Source organism: Oncorhynchus mykiss, chromosome 10 (genome assembly GCF_013265735.2).
Source record: "Oncorhynchus mykiss isolate Arlee chromosome 10, USDA_OmykA_1.1, whole genome shotgun sequence".
Classification (NCBI taxonomy): Eukaryota; Metazoa; Chordata; class Actinopteri; order Salmoniformes; family Salmonidae; genus Oncorhynchus; species Oncorhynchus mykiss.
Window position 1 is genome coordinate 77,796,251 of NC_048574.1, and position 19,270 is coordinate 77,815,520.

General features: G+C 44.8%; 1 protein-coding gene across 4 annotated transcripts; it reads right to left on the minus strand.

Annotated features, from left to right (window-relative positions):
* Positions 1-889: 889 nt before the first annotated feature.
* On the minus strand, positions 890-12,539 carry LOC110513699 (prostaglandin reductase 1). Of its 4 annotated transcripts, none has more exons than XM_036934058.1 (9): positions 12,389-12,539; positions 8,557-8,710; positions 7,679-7,782; positions 6,593-6,760; positions 6,085-6,202; positions 4,881-5,036; positions 4,617-4,722; positions 3,938-4,056; positions 890-1,437 (listed from the first exon to the last, which is right to left on the minus strand). In XM_036934058.1, exons 2-9 carry the CDS (start codon positions 8,662-8,664, stop codon positions 1,327-1,329), a joined length of 990 nt encoding a protein of 329 aa, XP_036789953.1. In that variant the 5' UTR covers positions 8,665-8,710; positions 12,389-12,539; the 3' UTR covers positions 890-1,326. The 4 variants fall into 4 exon arrangements, with proteins under 4 accessions (XP_036789953.1, XP_036789952.1, XP_036789950.1 ...); XM_036934057.1 differs by lacking the exon at positions 12,389-12,539 and adding an exon at positions 11,753-12,033 and having other exon boundaries at positions 8,557-8,706; XM_036934055.1 differs by lacking the exon at positions 12,389-12,539 and adding an exon at positions 11,753-12,022.
* Between the last annotated feature and the right edge of the window lie 6,731 nt (positions 12,540-19,270).

The window sequence follows — 19,270 nt, forward strand, 5'->3', positions numbered from 1 at the left end:
ACTGGGTCTGTGAGAACCAGACACACAATCAGCTTGGTCTGTGAGAACCAGACACAATCAACTGGGTCTGTGAGAACCAGACCCACAATCAACTGGGTCTGTGAGAACCAGACACACATCCATGTTGACCACTAGTTGTAATGGTTATGGGTCCATGGTTAAAGAAGGGTTTGTAAGAACCAGACACACATCCATGTTGACCACTAGTTGTAATGGTTATGGGTCCATGGTTAAAGAAGGGGCAGTCTGGGATTGTCTAACTCAAAGGGTGTCTGGTCGCTTTGTTGTTTGATTCCCAGACTGACCCTTTATTAAGGTTATCTGATGGAGTTGTGTTGGATATCCATGTGGGGTTTTAAGTAATAAACTGACAACATTATATATTATATATAAACTCAGTATAAACCAGGTTATGAGGTTGCTAGGTGTTGGGTTAAGGTCACTACAGTATAAACTTAGTATAAACCAGGTTATGAGGTTGCTAGGTGTTGGGTTAAGGTCACTACAGTATAAACTCAGTGTAGACCAGGTTATGAGGTTGCTAGGTGTTGGGTTAAGGTCACTACAGTATAAACTCAGTATAGACCAGGTTATGAGGTTGCTAGGTGTTGGGTTAAGGTCACTACAGTATAAACTCACTATAGACCAGGTTATGAGGTTGCTAGGTGTTGGGTTAAGGTCACTACAGTATAAACTCAGTATAGACCAGGTTAGTGAGGTTGCTAGGTGATGGGTTAAGGTCACTACAGTATAAACTCATTATAGACCAGGTTATGAGGTTGCTAGGTGTTGGGTTAAGGTCAGTATTAACCAGGTGGTGGGGACTGACTAGTAATTAGTCAAATATGACGTTATTGGTGTAGAAACAGTAAATGATCAGTAAGCTGGATTTATGATAAACATTATATTGTGAAGACATGTTTATTTAGTTAATAGCATTACACTGGACCAAACCTGTCTGGCTGTCTGTTGAATTACACTGGACCAAACCTGTCTGGCTGTCTGTTGAATTACACTGGACCAAACCTGTCTGGCTGTCTGTTGAATTACACTGGACCAAACCTGTCTAGCTGTCTGTTGAATTACACTGGACCAAACCTGTCTAGCTGTCTGTTGAATTACACTGGACCAAACCTGTCTAGCTGTCTGTTGAACGTGTCTATGAATAAACATGGAACAGAACACTAGAGTGTGATTTTCAGGAAGGATACTGGAATGTTAAGGTGAAACAGATTCTGGTTCTAGAACCTGGAGTGTATGAAGTTGAGTGTTCTGGAATGCTTTAGCCAGATGTTCTGGAGGAGTGTAATGTTGATTGTGATGTCATCACACCTTGACCACAGCCTTGCCGGTGTTGTCTCCCTGTAGCATGCCCATGAAGGCAGCAGGCATGTTGTTGAAACCAATGGTGATGTGTTCATTGCATCTCAGCTTGCCCTGAAGGATCAACACAAACATTTTATTCTCCTCCTCCTCCTCCTCGTCGTCAGCATCATCATTACCAACTATTTTCATGGATTCACATGACTGTATAAAACTACCTTCACAAGGAATCTTAACTGGATTGGTTTCTATTGTATCCTGAATGTCCTGAACACTGGTAATGGAACACTTTTTAACATTTTTTATTTGACCTTTATTTAACTAGGCAAGTCAGTTAAGAACAAATTCATATTTTCAATGACTGCCTAGGAACAGTGGGTTAACTGCCTTGTTCAGGGGCAGAACAAACGATTTGTACCTTGTCAGCTCGGGGATTCGACCTAGCAACCTTTCGGTTACTGGCCCAACACCCTAACCACTAGACTAATTGCCGCCCCTGCCAACAGAACACTGGTAATGGAACACTGGTGATAGAACACTAGTAATAGAACACTGCCAATAGAACATTGGTAACAGAACACTGGTATTATAACATTGGTAATATAACACTGGTAAAAGAACATTGGTAACAGAACACTGGTAATGGAACACTGGTGATAGAACACTAGTAATAGAACACTGCCAATAGAACATTGGTAACAGAACACTGGTATTATAACATTGGTAATATAACATTGGAAATAGAACACTGGTAAAAGAACATTGGTAACAGAACACTGGTAATGGAACACTGGTGATAGAACACTAGTAATAGAACACTGCCAATAGAACACTGGTAACAGAACACTGGTAATATAACATTGGAAATAGAACACTGGTAAAATAACATTGGTAATAGAACACTGGTTATAGAACACTAGTAATGGAACAATTGTAATAGAACACTGGTAGTAGAACACTGGTAGTAGAACACTGCCAATAGAACACTGGTAATGGAAAACTGCCAATAGAACACTGGTAGTAGAACACTAATAATAGAACACTGGTAGTAGAACACTGCCAATAGAACACTGGTAATGGAAAACTGCCAATAGAACACTGGTAATGGAACACCGGTATTGGAACACTGGTAATGGAACACTAGTATTGAAACACTGGTAATGGAACCCTGCCCCTGTACATCAGTCATCCAGTCCAATATTGTCACAAGTAGCAGGACACTTCTAATAAAACACTAGTAGCAGAACACTGCTAATAAAACACTGGAAATAAAACACTGGTAATACAACACTGGTAATACAACACTGGTAAAACAACACTGGTAATACAGCACTGGTAATACAACACTGGTAAAAGAACACTGGTAATACAACACTGGTAAAACAACACTGGTAATACAACACTGGTAAAACAACACTGGTAATACAACACTGGTAAAAGAACACTGGTAATCCAACACTGGTAAAAGAACACTGGTAATATAACACTGGTAATATAACACTGGTAATACAACACTGGTAAAACAACACTGGTAAAACAACACTGGTAATACAACACTGGTAAAACAACACTGGTAATACAACACTGGTAAAAGAACACTGGTAATACAACACTGGTAATACAACACTGGTAATGGAACACTGGTAATATAACACTGGTAATGGAACACTGATAATACAACACTGGTAATACAACACTGGTAATACAACACTGGTAATGGAACAATGGTAATACAACACTGGTAATACAACACTGGTAAAATAACACTGGTAATACAACACTGGTAATATAACACTGGTAATGGAACACTGATAATACAACACTGGTAATGGAACAATGGTAATACAACACTGGTAATATAACACTGGTAAAATAACACTGGTAATACAACACTGGTCAAAGAACACTGGTAATACAACACTGGTAATGGAACACTGATAATACAACACTGGTAATACAACACTGCTAATACAACACTGGTAATACAACACTGGTAATACAACACTGGTAATACAACACTGGGAATACAACACTGGTAATGGAACACTGGTAATATAACACTGGTAATATAACACTGGTAATAGAACACTAATAATAGAACCCTGGTAATAGAACATTGGTAATAGAACACTGGTAATAGAACACTAGTAGTAGAACACTAGTAGTAGAACACTAATAATAGAACACTGGTAATAGAACACTAATAATAAAACACTGGTAATAGAACACTAGTAATAGAAAACTAGTAGTAGAACACTAGTAGTAGAACCCTGGTAACAGAATCCTGGTAATAGAACACTAGTAGTAGAACACTAGTAGAAGAACCCTGGTAATAGAACACTAGTAATAGAACACTTATTAGAACACTGGTAGTAGAACCCAGGAAGTAGAACACTAGTAATAGAACACTTATTAGAACACTGGTAGTAGAACCCAGGAAGTAGAACACTGGTAATAGAACACTAGTAGTAGAACACTAGTAGTAGAACACTGGTAGTAGAACACTAGTAGTAGAACACTGGTAATAGAATCCTGGTAATAGAACACTGGTAATAGAAACCTGGTATTAGAACAATAGTAATAGAACCCTGCTAGTAGAACCCTCTCTCTGTACCTCAGTCATCCAGGCCATCAGCCTCCTCAGTGACTGCTGGTGTTTGTGTTTCCAGCGAGCACACAGGAAGCCCTCCATCCTCAGCTGCTTGAAGATCATATGGGTGTGTACATACGGCCCTGAAATATAAACACATACAGTAGCCAAATATTAACATGTACAGATATACGGATCCAGTTCCACAGATACAGTAAGATCACATAGGTGTGTACATACGGCCCAGAAATACAAATAAATAACAGTATACCTGTCTGTGGCGTGGACAGTAGACCTGTCTGTGGTGTGGACAGAAGACCTGTCTGTGGTGTGGACAGTAGACCTGTCTGTGGTGTGGACAGAAGACCTGTGTGTGGTGTGGACAGAAGACCTGTGTGTGGCGTGGACAGTAGACCTGTCTGTGGTGTGGACAGTAGACCTGTCTGTGGTGTGGACAGAAGACCTGTCTGTGGTGTGGACAGAAGACCTGTCTGTGGTGTGGACAGTAGACCTGTCTGTAGTGTGGACAGTATACCTGTCTGTAGTGTGGACAGTATACCTGTCTGTGGTGTGGACAGTAGACCTGTCTGTGGTGTGGACAGTAGACCTGTCTGTGGTGTGGACAGTAGACCTGTCTGTGGTGTGGACAGTAGACCTGTCTGTGGTGTGGACAGTAGACCTGTCTGTGGTGTGGACAGTATACCTGTCTGTGGTGTGGTGTCGTTGTACATGGAGATGCTTCCACACACAGCTATTCTGCCATACTCTCTCATCTGAGGCATCACTACACTGGAGAACTTCCCACCAACCTGGACGGAGAGAGAGAGATTGAGCTTTGATACACACACACACACGCATGTCCACACACACACGCAAATCCACACACACGCATGTCCACACACACACATGTCCACACACACGCATGTCCACACACACACACTGTGTGCGAGTGGTGCAGTGACCTCACGTTCTCAAAGTAGCAGTCGTATCCGTGTGGCGCGGCCTCCCTGAGTGATTCCTCCAGAGAGGTGGCAGTCTTGTAGTTGAAGACCTGGTCAAAACCCAGCTCCTTTAGATAGGACACCTTGCTATCTGTCCCCGCACAGCCCACCACTCTGCAGCCCTGAGGACGGACACACACACACACAGTGTCACGACTTCTGCCAAAGTCGGTCCCTCTCCTTGTTCAGGTGGCGTTCGGCGGTCAACGTCACCGGTCTTCTAGCCACCGCCGATCCACTTTTCATTTTCCATTTGTTTTGTCTTTGTTTTCTACACACCTGGTTTCTATTCCCCAATTACATGTTCATTATTTAACCTCTGCTCCAGCAGGTTTATCTCTCTGGTCACCCCCAAAGCCAATTACTCCTTCAAGTTCTCTGCTGCCAATGACTGGAACGAACTACAAAAATCTCTGAAACTGGAAACACTTATCTCCCTCACTAGCTTTAAGCACCAGTTGTCAGAGCAGCTCACAGATTACTGCACCATCTATAATTTAGCCCAAACAACTACCTCATCCCCTACTATATTTATTTATTTTGCTCCTTTGCACCCCATTTTTTCTATTTCTACTTTGCACATTCTTCCACTGCAAATCTACCATTCCAGTGTTTTACTTGCTATATTGTATTTACTTCTCCACCATGGCCTTTTTTTGCCTTTACCTCCCTTATCTCACCTCATTTGCTCACATTGTATATAGACTTTTTTTCTACTGTATTATTGACTGTATGTTTGATTTACTCCATGTGTAACTCTGTGTTGTTGTATGTGTCGAACTGCTTTGCTTTATCTTGGCCAGGTCGCAGTTGTAAATGAGAACTTGTTCTCTACTTGCCTACCTGGTTAAATAAAGGTGAAAAACAAAATGAAATAAAAATGTTTGTTTGTGAGTTGTTGTTTATTGTATTACGATCCGTTATTGTGGGCTCGGTTTATTTTGTTGTATGTTGTGAATATTATGAGTAAATATGTGTTTTACTCAATGCGCCTGACTCTCTACACCAGCTACACACAGACCTTATTACACACAGACTCACTATACATTATGAAAGTCACTGGTAACACACAGAGAATATAGAACACAACTTATCCTCATCTTCAGGAAGTAACTAACACTGTTGAGACGTTGTTGGGAACGCTCTGGGAACGTTGGGGGAATGTTGTACCTTGATCTTGGCGATCTGTCCCACCACTGAGCCCACGGCTCCTGCTGCAGCGTTCACCAGAAGAGTCTCCCCCTTCTTTATCTCACACACCTCCTCTAGTCCATACAGAGCTGTCAGACTAGAGAGAGATATCATCATCACCATCAGCACTGTTATAACCACTACTGTATCTCACACACCTCCTCTAGTCCATACAGAGCTGTCAGACTAGAGAGAGATATCATCATCACCATCAGCACTGTTATAACCACTACTGTATCTCACACACCTCCTCTAGTCCATACAGAGCTGTCAGACTAGAGAGAGATATCATCATCACCATCAGCACTGTTATAACCACTACTGTATCTCACACACCTCCTCTAGTCCATACAGAGCTGTCAGACTAGAGAGATATCATCATTACCATCAGCACTATTATAACCACTACTGTATATCACACACCTCTCAACCACACAGGGCAGTCTGCATATCTATCTATCTATCGAGAGAGATCCATCCATCCTACCCAGGCATGCCGATGGCCCCCAGGGCCAGGGAGAGGGGGATGTCCTGGGGCCAGTCGGGAAGCACAGGGGTCAGCTCTGCCCCATCACACACCCAGTGACTCCTCCATCCACAATCACTGACCACATGGCAGCCCACCGGGAAGCTGAGGTTATAGCTCTGGATCACCCTGGAGAGGGGGGGAGAGAGAGAGAGAGAGAGACAGGGAGAGGTGAGTGTGTGTGTCAACATGACTGTCAGTCAGTCTGTAGTGTGTCAACATGAGTGTCAGTCAGTCTATACATGACTGTCAGTCATTCTATAGTGTGTCAACATGAGTGTCAGTCAGTCTATAGTGTGTCAACATGAGTGTCAGTCAGTCTATAGTGTGTCAACATGAGTGTCAATCAGTCTATAGTGTCAACATGAGTGTCAGTCAGTCTCTACATGACTGTCAGTCAGTCTATAGTGTGTCAACATGAGTGTCAGTCAGTCTATATTGTGTCAACATGAGTGTCAGTCAGTCTAGTGTGTCAACATGAGTGTCAGTCAGTCTATAGTGTGTCAACATGAGTGTCAGTCAGTCTATAGTGTGTCAACATGAGTGTCAGTCAGTCTATACATGACTGTCAGTCAGTCTATAGTGTGTCAACATGAGTGTCAGTCAGTCTATAGTGTGTCAACATGAGTGTCAGTCAGTCTATAGTGTGTCAACATGAGTGTCAGTCAGTCTATAGTGTGTCAACATGAGTGTCAGTCAGTCTATAGTGTCAACATGAGTTTGTCAGTATATAGTGTCAACATGACTGTCAGTCAGTCTATAGTGTGTCAACATGAGTGTCAGTCAGTCTATAGTGTGTCAACATGAGTGTCAGTCAGTCTATAGTGTCAACATGAGTGTCAGTCAGTCTCTACATGACTGTCAGTCAGTCTATAGTGTGTCAACATGAGTGTCAGTCAGTCTATAGTGTGTCAACATGAGTGTCAGTCAGTCTATAGTGTTAACATGACTGTCAGTCAGTCTATAGTGTGTCAACATGACTGTCAGTCAGTCTAGTATGTGTTTGCATCCACATGCTCGCCTCCCTCCCCCATAATGTACCCTTACTTGGCAACTTGTGATCCAATCATAACGTCTCCCTCCTTCATCATCGTCTGGCTGTAGGGTCTCATGTAAGGGTCCACACTGAGGAACACAGCCTCCAACAGCACCTGAACAGTCGTCTATTCATTAGTACACACCGTAGCGAAACATTTTGCAACTGAAAATATTTTGCTAAAAAAATGTATAATTTGTTAAGGGGTATATTCATTAGTGGACACCGTTTTGCAAAGAAAACACGTGTTTTTTAACACAGATATCAAGTGCCATGGAACAATGATGCAGTTTCCGGTAGGGCGCCAAGACAATTTTCCCCTCTGGGACATTAAAGGGCAATTCCGCCACTTTCAACTTCCTATTCTTTATCTCCAGCAACAATCCAGTGTCTACATGTGAAAATAGTGTGTTACAGACACCTGTGTCTTTTGACACTATATAAATGAGTCATCCCGCAGTGTTTGTGATGATACCCTGATGAAGACAGCTTGGCTGTCGAAACGTTGGTAATTACATTTTTGCATCTGAGCTCCTAGAGTGTGCGGCTCTCTTTTATTTTCAAGTTTTCTACTCCACTAGCCAGCACCTCTAGCCAGCACCTCTAGCCAGCACCTCTAGCCAGCACCGCTAGCCAGCACCGCTAGCCAACACCGCTAGCCAACACCTCTTGCCAGCACCTCTAGCAAGCACCTCGCCTAAATAGGTGTGCGTTTCTTTTTCTTCTAGATTAAATGTCATCGAGTAGAACTTTTTAAAGTTATATTTTTTTCTACAAAACATAAAATGTCCACATATGTAGTAGACACTGTTATTGTGCTGCATATGATGAAGATAAGGTTGGAAAATGGTGGAATTGCCCTTCAAAGTCTATCCTATCCTATCCTCACCTGTCCATTCTTGGGCTGCGGCAGCGTCTCCTCCCTCAGATGGAAGTCACTAGCCTTGGGGAAACCCTGGAAGTGCTGGCGTAACGTCCAGGCCTTGGACACAACCATGGTGCTCTGCTCCTCTGGTCAAAAACAGTAGATCTGTAGAGACTGGCTGGAGGGAAGAGGAGGAGACAGAGGTCTGAGTGTATGAGAGAGACAGAGGTATGAGTGTATGAGAGAGACAGAGGTATGAGTGTATGAGAGAGACAGAGGTCTGAGTGTATGAGAGACAGAGGGAGATCTAGAACATGTGTTGTGTGTCTTGGGTTGAAATCACAGCGTAAATATTTGCATTCCTTTGTGCATATGCTAATAAATCCTATCACAGCCATGTTTACTCAGGGCAGGTCATGAAAACTATTGTTTAGCTATGTTTACTCAGGGCAGGTCATGAAAACGACTTTGTCCCAATGTTTTCTCAGGGCAGGTCATGAAAACGACTTTGTCCCAATGTTTTCTCAGGGCAGGTCATGAAAACTATTGTTTAGCCATGTTTACTCAATGGCAGGTCATGAAAACTATTGTTATGACATAAAAACAGAATAAGCTACTTTGGGTTGGGAGCAAAATACATTTTCATTCACTACTACTAATGGACAATAAAGTATTATTATTGTAATTCAAATGAATCTACTTGAATATACTGATTACTGCAGCATAAAACTCAAGGGCGCGACTTTGGTTTTAGAAGTGGGGGGGCATAACAATACATATATTATTAACAGCCTACCCGACCGCTCGGAGATGTCCGCATGGTCCTAAAGCACACTTTTGCCTCGTTTTGTATCACATTTCCAATTATAAAACTGGGGTGGAAAAAATTGAAATATCTGCATGCCCCCATCTGTCCGCAGTGAAAGTTGCGCCCCTGATGAAACAGAAGTATGTCCAGCTATCCTAGTCTTCACACTCTACATTTTATTTTCTGGCTGAATCTTTATTTAACTAGGCAAGTCAGTTAAGAACAAATTCTTATTTACAATGATGGCCTACCCCGGACAACGCTGGGCCAATTGTGCGGCGCCCTATGGGGCTCCCAATCACAGCCTGATGTGATACAGCCTGGATTTGAACCAGAGACTGTAGTGACACCTCTTGCACTGATATGTAGTACCTTAGACCGCTGCACCACTCGGCAGCCCATGTACATCGAGTACATTCCTTACCTAGCTATATTTCACTGTGTAAAGCTGATTAAATATTGTCATCTATGTTTTCCATTAAAGTATTTGGTAATTGAATGGAATAGATCTAAGCATTGCCACTGTGGATTTCAGACAGCTTCATTTCAGCTACTTTGCAACAGTGTTGCTATGGGTTACTTTATAGGTGGCTGTAACGACTTTGATCTCGAATGTCCACTTCATACAGAGAAATCACACCTCGGCAATGAACTAAAGCAGCCGTTCAGAATTAAATATAGTTGTGGTGAATGGGCTTTTATGGAATGCAATATATGCACGTGTTCAGACAAGACAACTCAACCCAAGGCTGGTCCCAGATCTGTTTGTATGCCAACTGTAACCAACATGCAACCTATTCCTATAGTCGTTTAGTCATTTGTCCCAATGTTTTCTCAGGGCAAGTCATGAAAACTATTGTTTAGCCATGTTTACTCAGGGCAGGTCATGAAAACTATTGTTTAGCCATGTTTACTCAGGGCAGGTCATGAAAACTATTGTTATTACATAAAAACAGAATAAGCTACTTTGGGTTGGGAGCAAAATACATTTTCATTCACTACTACTAATGGACAATAAAGTATTATTATTGTAATTCAAATGAATCTACTTGATTCTACCTGAATATGCTGATTATTGCAGCATAAAACTCAAGGGCGCGACTTTGGTTTTAGAAGTGGGGGGGCATAACAATACATATATTATTAACAGCCTACCCGACCGCTCGGAGACGTCCGCATTGTCCTAAAGCACACTTTTGCCTCGTTTTGTATCACATTTCCAATTATAAAACTGGGGTGGAAAAAATTGAAATTTCTGCATGCCCCCATCTGTCCGCAGTGAAAGTTGCACCCCTGATGTCCAGCTATCTGAGTCTTCACACTCTACATTTTATTTTCTGGCTGAATCTTTATTTAACTAGGCAAGTCAGTTAAGAACAAATTCTTATTTACAATGATGGCCTACCCCGGACAACGCTGGGCCAATTGTGCGGCGCCCTATGGGGCTCCCAATCACGGCCTGATGTGATACAGCCTGGATTTGAACCAGAGACTGTAGTGACACCTCTTGCACTGATATGTAGTACCTTAGACCACTGCACCACTCGGCAGCCCATGTACATCGAGTACATTCCTTACCTAGCTATATTTCACTGTGTAAAGCTGATTAAATATTGTCATCTATGTTTTCCATTAAAGTGTTTGGTAATTGAATGGAATAGATCTAAGCATTGCCACTGTGGATTTCAGACAGCTTCATTTCAGCTACTTTGCAACAGTGTTGCTATGGGTTACTTTATAGGTGGCTGTAACGACTTTGATCTCGAATGTCCACTTCATACAGAGAAATCACACCCCAGCAATGAACTAAAGCAGCCGTTCAGAATTAAATATAGTTGTGATGAATGGGCTTTTATGGAATGCAATATATGCACGTGTTCAGACAAGACAACTCAACCCAAGGCTGGTCCCAGATCTGTTTGTATGCCAACTGTAGCCAACATGCAACCTATTCCTATTCCTATAGTCGTTGTTTGTACTTGAAGTTGAATTCTTGGTTTGAAACAGACGACCGAGCTACTCTATGCTAGCCGTTATGCTTAATGTTAAACTGATCAATATGTGTTGTTAATTCAACGTTTCTCAGGAGTCAACATGCGGAATAGATCTACTTCAGTAGCAACAACAAAAAGGCGAGGAGCGGAAGAACCCTCCCGTAAACTACATGCGTGCTGGTAAGCATCTCATCCAAGCAGCCAGATAACGGAATGGGACTAGTCCTACTTTTAGCTAAAGCGAATCCTCACTCGTACGACATCCGTTAGTAAACGCGTAATTACGCCACCGCGAAATCGACTGAATGAGTGTAGGCCAACGTCTCATAAACGCGGAACTTGTAAATTCGATAAACATTTGTACTAGACAAACACTGAATATTAGGGTAGAAAGTGTTGATATGTCTGTTTACTTTACCGTTTGGTCCGTGCTTGCGCGTCTCCTGTTTCAGTTCAGGCTCGCCCAAATCTGCTGGAGAAAGTTGGCTTGTCGGTGGATCTCAGGATTGGGTATAGAAACCGATCTGTCGCAGTGTCCGGAAGGGAACTGTGGGCTTTGTTACTGGCATTGGAGTTATAACGTTGCCTAAACTTTCACCCTAATATTTCCTCACCGACCGAAAAAGCAGAATCATTGAACAGTGCGATGACAGAAGTTGTAGCCTAATGCTACGTTCATAACCAAGTGGAAAGGTTGTATTTGCCATGTACGACTGGGAAAAAACATCATCTTGTGAACGTCCCCTCCAACTGGTAATTACTAGAGGAAAACACGTTTATCATCCCTGAGCTCAGACTTCTCCCACATGCTGACCTTTGTCGTCATCTACTAAGAAAATTACTTCCAGAACAGCATTTTCTGCAGTTAAGTGCAACAAAACCTTATTTATAAAAAGTAATCTATTAATATGGTTTTGTAACATTATAATTTGTTTTCAAGCATGATGTCCATGGTTGAAGCAGCTTGTTGGCTTTTAGCCAGTTGCAGTTTCTCAACGAGTTCAAAGCATGTGAATGCATCAACTGGTATTATGACTTCACAACTGGTACTTACCACTTTCCATGAATGCAGCATTACTCCGTCAATTTATGCTGCATTCATAACCAAGTGGGAGGTGGTTATTACTAGAGGTGTGCCGAGTAGTTGAACAAGCAAGTATGGTGAAGGAAATTAGCAATTCTCTTGATACGATTATGATCCGAGTCTTTCTTTATTATCCGTGATCGGAAACGCATCTTTCTCTTGTCAGTCAGTCAAGTGAGGTGCTGCTACATCATCTAAATAGCTCAACTGGCTAGTTTGCCTGTCTGTAAAGAGAAGGGTGGGTTGTATATTGATCCTGCTGTTCTGATTGGATAGAGTAAAGCTGTATGTCTCTGTCCACTCACTTTCATTTCTGTTTCGGTGTGGTCATTCACGTTAGCATGCTTCTATGATAAATCACATGGCAAGGACGTTTGCTATCAAGCTATCAATGTGCTTAATATCTAACAAACGGGTGAGGGTAGGAAAAAAAGATGAAACGCCAACTCGCATTCTGACTGATAGCAAAATTGTCCGCCCACTGCAAGTTGAGGAGACCCAGGTGGAACACACACCCCATCCGCGGCTCCTACTCTGCAGGTTGTTTGGTCTATAAACGGTCTATAAACATCTACTTATCCGACCCAACTGTCAATGTACAGATATGATTACGAATTTGAGGATGGCCATGTAATTAACAGTTGTGAAGTCGTAAATACCAGTACATTCGCATGCTTTGACCTCATTGAGAAATGCCGATAAGATAATGGCCAACAAGCTGCTAGGTAATATTTAACTAGACAAGTCAGTTAAGAACAAATTCTTATTTACAAACTCAGACGACGCTAGGCCAATTGTGCGCCGCCCTATCACAGCCGGTTGTGATACAGTCTGGATTCGAACCAGGGTGTCTGGTCTACATGGTCTACACTGAGCTAGCCTCTGCAGTGCCTTAGACCGCTGCGCCAACTTGGAAGGCCAAGAGTAAGTGTTCAAAAAAATATTAGTAGATTGTTTTTATAAATAATGTTGTATTAAATTTAACTGCCTAAAATGCACTTATCGAGATCATTTCCTTAGTAGGTGACATCAGAGGTCAACATGTGGGAGAAGTTGGAGCTCAGGGATTTCCCACTAGTAATTACGAGTTGAAGGGGCATTAAAGTGGTGGGAAGGTGGTATTTATGATATTGACTTACATTTGGATATTGTCTTTTTTATTTAAATGTTTATTAATATCACACATTAAGGCATACTATTTATAGGGTTATTGGCAGCATATTGTAGGAAATGTTTCATTTTATTCTTCCACCTCAACATGAATCGATTAATCACTTTTTTTTCTTAGTAGCTGATAGTCATAGGCCTAGCTCTGGTCCAGGGCGTTTAGTGCGCGTTTCACTTCAAAGATTACGCTTTGAACACACCGACTGTACTTGCGCAAAATAGTTCGCTGCGTCATCTAGATATGTGTGCAACAAAAGTTCAACATTCACCTTATGTTACCATTTCTGTCAACCCGTTTACACATACAGTTTGACGTATGCGTTCGATAAATCCAACGTATAAACCACACAGAACGCACTGAAACAGCCTCTGCACCGCAATTGTCAAAGGCAACGCAGCGTTCCATTGGAAATTAATGTACCTCTGGTGTCCCAAAACGCAAAAATCACAGTCACTGTGTTCAACGCGTAAGATATAAGAGAAATGCGCTCTAACGCTCTGGACCAGAGCTATGGAAGGAGGAACTGAAGTGCAAGCTCCAATCTATTTCGCCAGGTGGCGACAATAGTCCAGACAAAGTATCAATGATTTTCTACACACCCATACACCAAGGCTTTTGCACTATTATTACCAGTACAGCATACATGGTCTACACTGAGCTAAAATATTACCAATACAGCATACATGGTCTATAATAACATATTATATTACCAGTACAGCATACATGGTCTATACTGACCCATTATATTACCAGTACAGCAAACATGGTCTTTACTGAGCCATTATATTACCAGTACAGCATACATGGTCTATACGGAGCCATTATATTACCAGTACAGCATACATGGTCTATACTGAGCCATTATATTACCAGTACAGCATACATGGTCTATACTGAGCCATTATATTACCAGTACAGCATACATGGTGTTACGGTGCGTGAATGAGGACCCAAAAGCGAATCAACTTAAACAGAGCTTCTTTAATTACCAAACATAGGTAGGCTCAGATGGACCGGCAGATTCCGACAGGACAGGACAAGGTTACAGCAAACATGACGACAGTCTGGTTCAGGCATGAATGACACAAACAAACAAGAATCCGACAAGGACAGGAGCAGAAACAGAGAGAGATATAGGGACCTAATCAGAGGGAAAAAGGGAACAGGTGGGGAACGGGGTGAATGGGTAGTTAGAGGAGACAAGGGACAGCTGGGGGAAAGCGGGGGAGAAAAGGTAACCTAACACGACCAGCAGAGGGAGACAGGGTGAAGGGAAAGGACAGAGACAAGACAACATGACAGTACATGACAGTACCCCCCCACTCACCGAGCGCCTCCTGGCGCACTCGAGGAGGAAACCTGGCGGCAACGGAGGAAATCATCAATCAGCGCACGGTCCAGCACGTCCCGAGAGGGAACCCAACTCCTCTCCTCAGGACCGTACCCCTCCCAGTCAACTAGGTACTGATGACCACGGCCCCGAGGACGCATGTCCAAGATTTTACGGACCCTGTAGATAGGTGCGCCCTCGACAAGGATGGGGGGGGGGGGGGGGAAGACGAGCGGGGGCGCGAAGAACGGGCTTAACACAGGAGACATGGAAGACCGGGTGGACGCGACGAAGATATCGCGGAAGAAGAAGTCGCACTGCGACAGGATTAATGACCTGAGAGATACGGAATGGACCAATGAACCGCGGGGTCAACTTGCGAGAAGCCGTCTTAAGGGGAAGGTTCTGAGTGGAGAGCCAAACTCTCTGACCGCGACAATATCTAGGGCTCTTAGTTCTACGTTTATTAGCAGCTCTCACAGTCTGCGCCCTATAACGGCAAAGTGCAGATCTGACCCTCTTCCAGGTGCGCTCGCAACGTTGGACAAAAGCCTGAGCGGAGGGGACGCTGGACTCGGCGAACTGAGATGAGAACAACGGAGGCTGGTACCCGAGGCTACTCTGAAAAGGAGATAGCCCGGTCGCAGACGAAGGAAGCGAGTTGTGGGCGTATTCTGCCCAGGGGAGCTGTTCTGACCAAGACGCAGGGTTGCGAAAAGAAAGACTGCGTAAGATGCGACCAATAGTCTGATTGGCCCGTTCTGCTTGACCGTTAGACTGGGGGTGAAAGCCGGAAGAGAGACTGACGGAAGCCCCAATCAAACGGCAAAACTCCCTCCAAAATTGAGACGTGAATTGCGGACCTCTGTCCGAAACGACGTCTGACGGAAGGCCATGAATTCTGAAAACATTCTCGATGATGATTTGTGCCGTCTCTTTAGCAGAAGGAAGCTTAGCAAGGGGAATGAAATGAGCCGCCTTAGAGAACCTATCGACAACCGTAAGAATAACAGTCTTCCCCGCTGACGAAGGCAGTCCGGTGACAAAATCTAAGGCGATGTGAGACCACGGTCGAGAGGGAATAGGAAGCGGCCTGAGACGGCCGGCAGGAGGAGAGTTACCGGACTTAGTCTGCGCGCAGACCGAACAAGCAGCCACGAAACGACGCGTGTCATGCTCCCGGGTGGGCCACCAGAAACGCTGGCGAATGGAAGCAAGCGTACCCCGAACGCCAGGGTGGCCGGCTAACTTGGCAGAGTGAGCCCACTGAAGAACGGCCAGACGAGTAGGAACGGGAACGAAAAGAAGGTTCCTAGGACAAGCGCGCGGCGACGGAGTTTGAGTGAGTGCTTGCTTTACCTGCCTCTCAATTCCCCAGACAGTCAACCCGACAACACGCCCCTCAGGGAGAATCCCCTCGGGGTCAGTGGAGGCTACTGAAGAACTGAAGAGACGAGACAAAGCATCAGGCTTGGTGTTCTTAGAGCCCGGACGATAAGAAATCACGAACTCGAAACGAGCGAAAAACAGCGCCCAACGCGCCTGACGCGCATTAAGTCGTTTGGCAGAACGGATGTACTCAAGGTTCCTATGGTCAGTCCAAACGACAAAAGGAACGGTCGCCCCCTCCAACCACTGTCGCCATTCGCCTAGGGCTAACCGGATGGCGAGCAGTTCGCGGTTACCCACATCATAGTTACGTTCCGACGGCGACAGGCGATGAGAAAAATACGCGCATGGGTGGACCTTGTCGTCAGAGAGGGAGCGCTGAGAAAGGATGGCTCCCACTCCCACCTCTGACGCGTCAACCTCGACAACGAACTGTCTAGAGACGTCAGGTGTAACAAGGATAGGAGCGGATGTAAAACGATTCTTGAGGAGATCAAAAGCTCCCTGGGCGGAAACGGACCACTTAAAGCACGTCTTGACAGAAGTAAGGGCTGTGAGAGGAGCTGCCACCTGACCGAAATTACGGATGAAACGACGATAGAAGTTCGCGAAGCCGAGAAAGCGCTGCAGCTCGACGCGTGACTTAGGGACGGGCCAATCAATGACAGCTTGGACCTTAGCGGGATCCATCTTAATGCCTTCAGCGGAAATAACAGAACCGAGAAATGTGACGGAGGAGGCATGAAAAGTGCACTTCTCAGCCTTCACAAAAAGACAATTCTCTAAAAGGCGCTGGAGGACACGTCGAACGTGCTGAACATGAATCTGGAGTGACGGTGAAAAAATCAGGATATCGTCAAGGTAAACGAAAACAAAGATGTTCAGCATGTCTCTCAGGACATCATTGACTAATGCCTGAAAGACAGCTGGAGCGTTAGCGAGGCCGAAAGGAAGAACCCGGTATTCAAAGTGCCCTAACGGAGTGTTAAACGCCGTCTTCCACTCGTCCCCCTCCCTGATGCGCACGAGATGGTAAGCGTTACGAAGGTCCAACTTAGTGAAAAACCTGGCTCCCTGCAGGATCTCGAAGGCTGAAGACATAAGAGGAAGCGGATAACGATTCTTCACTGTTATGTCATTCAGCCCTCGATAATCTATGCAGGGGCGCAGAGACCCGTCCTTCTTCTTGACAAAAAAAAACCCCGCTCCGGCGGGAGAGGAGGAGGGGACTATGGTACCGGCGTCAAGAGCTACAGACAAATAATCTTCGAGAGCCTTACGTTCGGGAGCCGACAGAGAGTATAGTCTACCCCGGGGGGGGGTGGTTCCCGGAAGGAGATCAATACTACAATCATACGACCGGTGTGGAGGAAGAGAGGTGGCCCTGGACCGACTGAACACCGTGCGCAGATCGTGATATTCCTCCGGCACCCCTGTCAAATCACCAGGCTCCTCCTGTGAAGAAGAGACAGAGGAAACAGGAGGGATAGCAGACATTAAACATTTCACATGACAAGAGACGTTCCAGGAGAGGATAGAATTACTAGACCAATTAATGGAAGGATTATGACAAACTAGCCAGGGATGGCCCAAAACAACAGGTGTAAAAGGTGAACGAAAAATTAAAAAAGAAATGGTTTCACTATGATTACCAGAAACAGTGAGGGTTAAAGGTAGCGTCTCACGCTGAATCCTGGGGAGAGGACTACCATCCAGGGCGAACAAGGCCGTGGGCTCCTTTAACTGTCTGAGAGGAATGTCATGTTCCCGAGCCCAGGTCTCGTCCATAAAACAGCCCTCCGCCCCAGAGTCTATTAAGGCACTGCAGGAAGCTGACGAACCGGTCCAGCGTAGATGGACCGACAAGGTAGTGCAGGATCTTGAAGGAGAGACAGGAGTAGTAGCGCTCACCAGTAGCCCTCCGCTTACTGACGAGCTCTGGCCTTTTACTGGACATGAAGTGACAAAATGACCAGCGGAACCGCAATAGAGACAGAGGCGGTTGGTGATTCTCCGTTCCCTCTCCTCAGTCGAGATGCGGATACCTCCCAGCTGCATGGACTCAGCACCCGAGCCGGCAGAGGAAGATGGTAGTGATGCGGAGAGGGAGGCGACGGAGAGCGCGAGCTCCTTTCCACGAGCTCGGTGACGAAGATCAACCCGTCGCTCAATGCGAATAGCGAGTTCAATCAAGGAATCCACGCTGGAAGGAACCTCCCGGGAGAGAATCTCATCCTTTACCTCTGCGCGGAAACCCTCCAGAAGACGAGCGAGCAAGGCCGGCTCGTTCCAGCCACTGGAGACAGCAAGAGTGCGAAACTCAATAGAGTAGTCTGTTATGGATCGATTGCCTTGACATAGGGAAGACAGGGCCCTGGAAGCCTCCTCCCCAAAAACAGATCGATCAAAAACCCGTATCATCTCCTCCTTAAAGTCTTGATACTGGTTAGTACACTCAGCCCTTGCCTCCCAGATTGCCGTGCCCCACTCACGAGCCCGTCCAATAAGGAGAGATATGACGTAGGCGACACGAGCAGTGCTCCTGGAGTAAGTGTTGGGCTGGAGAGAAAACACAATATCACACTGGGTGAGGAACGAGCGGCATTCAGTGGGCTCCCCAGAGTAACACGGCGGGTTATTGATTCTGGGCTCCGGAGATTCGAAAGCCCTGGAAGTGGCCGGTGGATCGAGGCGGAGATGGTGAACCTGTTCTGTGAGGTTGGAGACTTGGGTGGCCAGGGTCTCAACGGCATGTCGAGCAGCAGACAATTCCTGCTTGTGTCTGCCTAGCATCGCTCCCTGGATCTCGACGGCTGAGTGGAGAGGATCCGAAGTCGCTGGGTCCATTCTTGGTCGGATTCTTCTGTTACGGTGCGTGAATGAGGACCCAAAAGCGAATCAACTTAAACAGAGCTTCTTTAATTACCAAACATAGGTAGGCTCAGATGGACCGGCAGATTCCGAC